The sequence below is a fragment of the Apium graveolens genome, chromosome 10 (genome assembly GCF_009905375.1).
Source record: "Apium graveolens cultivar Ventura chromosome 10, ASM990537v1, whole genome shotgun sequence".
In the NCBI taxonomy this organism is placed as follows: Eukaryota; Viridiplantae; Streptophyta; class Magnoliopsida; order Apiales; family Apiaceae; genus Apium; species Apium graveolens.
The window spans coordinates 32,699,712-32,702,886 of record NC_133656.1 but is presented as its reverse complement, the minus strand read 5'-3'; the positions used below and the strand labels follow the sequence as shown (position 1 = coordinate 32,702,886).

At 36.6% G+C, this 3,175-nt stretch overlaps 1 protein-coding gene across 1 annotated transcript; it reads left to right on the top strand.

The window, feature by feature from the left end:
• Positions 1 to 948: 948 nt before the first annotated feature.
• Positions 949 to 2,919, top strand: LOC141690497 (uncharacterized). Its single transcript, XM_074495291.1, has one exon. The coding sequence runs from the start codon at positions 949 to 951 to the stop codon at positions 2,917 to 2,919; it is 1,971 nt and encodes a 656-aa protein (XP_074351392.1).
• Positions 2,920 to 3,175: the final 256 nt, after the last annotated feature.

The window sequence follows — 3,175 nt, the reverse complement described above, 5'->3', positions numbered from 1 at the left end:
CGGAGGTATATTCTTCTTTACTTCTTTACTGTTTATCTCCCTCATTTTTATGTTTAATATCTTCTTTGTGCATGTAAATGTTTTATGTTTATCTTCTTTTCTTCTTTACTGTTTTTCTTCTTTGTGCATGTAAATGTTTTATGTTTTTGGGGGTTTTATGTTTGTTTCTTTTTGGGGGTTTTATGTCCTGTTTTTGGGAATTTTATGTCATGTTAAATATTTTAGGTACACTGATGTAAATCAATGTTTTAGGTACATTGATGTAAATGTAAATGTTTCTGTTCTGTTTTTAATTATGTGTTTTCTGGGGGTTGTTCATACATATTAGTGTGTTTTGGGGGGGTTTTTGGGGCTGCATTTGAACAGGTCTCAGATATGAACAAGTCTCTGCATTTCTTGTTTTGTATGATAGTCATTTCTCTGATATGAACAAGTCTCTGCATTCCTGATATGAACTATCTGTTACTTGTGTTGTATTATAGTAATTGTTTTGTATAATTATCCTTCTCACAGATACAAGTAACAGATAATTTTAATTTATTTATTTATGGGCTGAATTTGTTTCAATACTCAAGTTCTCACTGAGCTTTATTTATGTGAAGGAAATTTAACAATTGTTTGGGCTGTGAATGTTGGAATTATTGGTTTTTAATTATGTGATATTTTCAAATATCTTGGTTTAATTTGTTTTAATTATCTTGGTATAATTTAGTCTAGTTTATAAATTTAGTCTAGTTTTGTAATTAATTGGGTATATGTATAGGATCTTAGAGTAATGAATTAGTACTATAAATTATTAGGATATCAAGGTATTTACTCCTTTCTAAGTTTATATAATTAATCCCTACAGTAACCAACACAAATTTGATATGCCTTTTATTAAATAATTATAAATAGGTATGTGTTGGATTTTTAATATTTATAGTGGCTATCAGGTAGGGAAATTTGATGGATAAGACATGGATTTTGCAAGATAGGGATTCTTTAGCATTTGAAATGGGGGTGGAAAACTTCTTGATATATGCTGAAGAAAATTCTGAAGATCGTAACAAAATTCCTTGCCTTTGTGGACGATGCGCCAATTTTAAAAAATTCTCTATAAAAACAATCAGGGGCCATATCTATGACAATGGCTTTTGTCTAGGTTATGTGCATTGGGTTTGGCACGGGGAGACTGCTTCTACGGGTCCTAAATCTTCAAGTGCTAGTTGTCCACCTGAAGAGCAAGCTCCAGACCCACCTCCTGAGCAAGCCTCTGATGAAGCGTCAGAGAAAGATCAGGAGCATGTCGCTGCTTCAGAAACTGTTGATGTTTGTGAAGCGGTATATAACTCGAGTCAATATGATAATGATTCATATCAGTTTAGGAGGTTCGTTGCCGATGCTGAGCAACCTCTATATGAGGGTAGTTACTGTACTAAGTTAGAGTCGATGTTGAAGTTGCATAACTGGAAATCTAGGTTTGGTATTACCGATAGTGCCTTCACTGACCTCCTTTCTTCTGTTGGGTCTCTACTTCCCAAAGATAATGTGTTACCTAGTAATGCATATGAAGCAAAAAAAACCCTCTCCAATTTAGGTCTAGAGTATATAAAGTTCCATTCATGTCCGAATGACTGTGTACTGTACAGGGGTGTACATGCTGATGCAACCAAGTGTCCTAAGTGTCGACTTTCTCGGTGGAAGTTGACAAAGAAAGGTGAAGAGAGGATTAATCTTCCAGCCAAAGTCATGTGGTATTTTCCAATAATTCCTAGATTTAAACGTATGTTTAAATCTCCTTCCACCGCTAAACTAATGTGTTGGCATGCGCAACAGCGGACACAAGATGGTAAAATGCGACATCCAGCCGACTCTCCATCTTGGAAAAATATAGATTATAGGTGGCCATCCTTTGGTAGTGAACCGAGAAACCTTCGCTTGGCTTTATCGGCGGATGGTGTAAACCCGCACAATAATGGCCTATCTAATAGATATAGTTGCTGGCCAGTCATATTGGTGACTTACAATCTTCCTCCCTGGTTATGTATGAAAAGAAAATTTATGATGTTATCGATATTGGTCCCTGGCCCGCATGAGCCTGGTAATAACATCGACATCTACTTACAACCGATGATTGATGATTTAAAAAAGCTTTGGAAGGAAGGGGAACCAAATATGTATGACGCGTATAACAAATCATTTTTCACTTTAAAAGCAGTTTTAATGTGGACGATAAATGACTTCCCTGCTTACGCAAATTTATCTGGCTGCGTTAATAAGGGTTATAAGTGTTGTCCAGTTTGTGGAGATGACACCGTAGCTAAATTTTTGACTCATAGTAGGAAAATGTGCTACCAAGGGCATCATCGATATTTGCCTCTACATCATCCTTATAGAAGGCAGAAGGCTGCTTTTAATGGACAACAAGAGTTTGGGCAGCCGCGTCGAACTCTATCCGGAGAAGAAGTGTTAGCAGAGCAAGAACAAATCAAATTTGAATTTGGGAAGAAAATGAAGAAGGCAAAGAAGGTTGAAAGTCCATGGAAGAAAAAGTCAGTATTTTTCGAGTTAGAATACTGGAAATTTCACCATGTTAGGCACTGTATTGATGTCATGCATGTCGAGAAGAATGTATGTGATAGTCTGATTGGCACATTACTAAATATGCGCCATAAGACAAAGGATAGTGCGGCAGCCCGTCGTGATATGATGGAAATGGGCGTTAGATCTGATTTGGCTCCCCAAGTAGGAGTAAAGAAAACCTATTTGCCTCCTTCTCCCTTTACTTTGTCAAAGGCAGAAAAAAGGACTTTCTTGTCATCATTAATGTCGATGAAACTTCCATACGGACATGCATCGAACATAAAAAATTGTGTTTCCATGCCTGATTTGAATATTTACGGGCTGAAATCACATGATTGCCACATTCTTCTCTAACAATTACTCTCGGTTGCAATACGCTCCGTTCTTCCGAAGCATGTTAGGGTCACAATTATTAGATTGTGTTTCTTTTTTAATGCTTTGTGCAACAAAGTAGTAGACGTGTCAAAACTGGATAAGCTGCAGTCAGATGTTATACTAACCTTGTGCGATCTAGAAAAGGTTTTCCATACGTCATTTTTAGATGTAATGGTACATATAGTAGTCCACTTGGTCCAGGAACTACGCTTATGTGGACCAGTATTTTATAGGT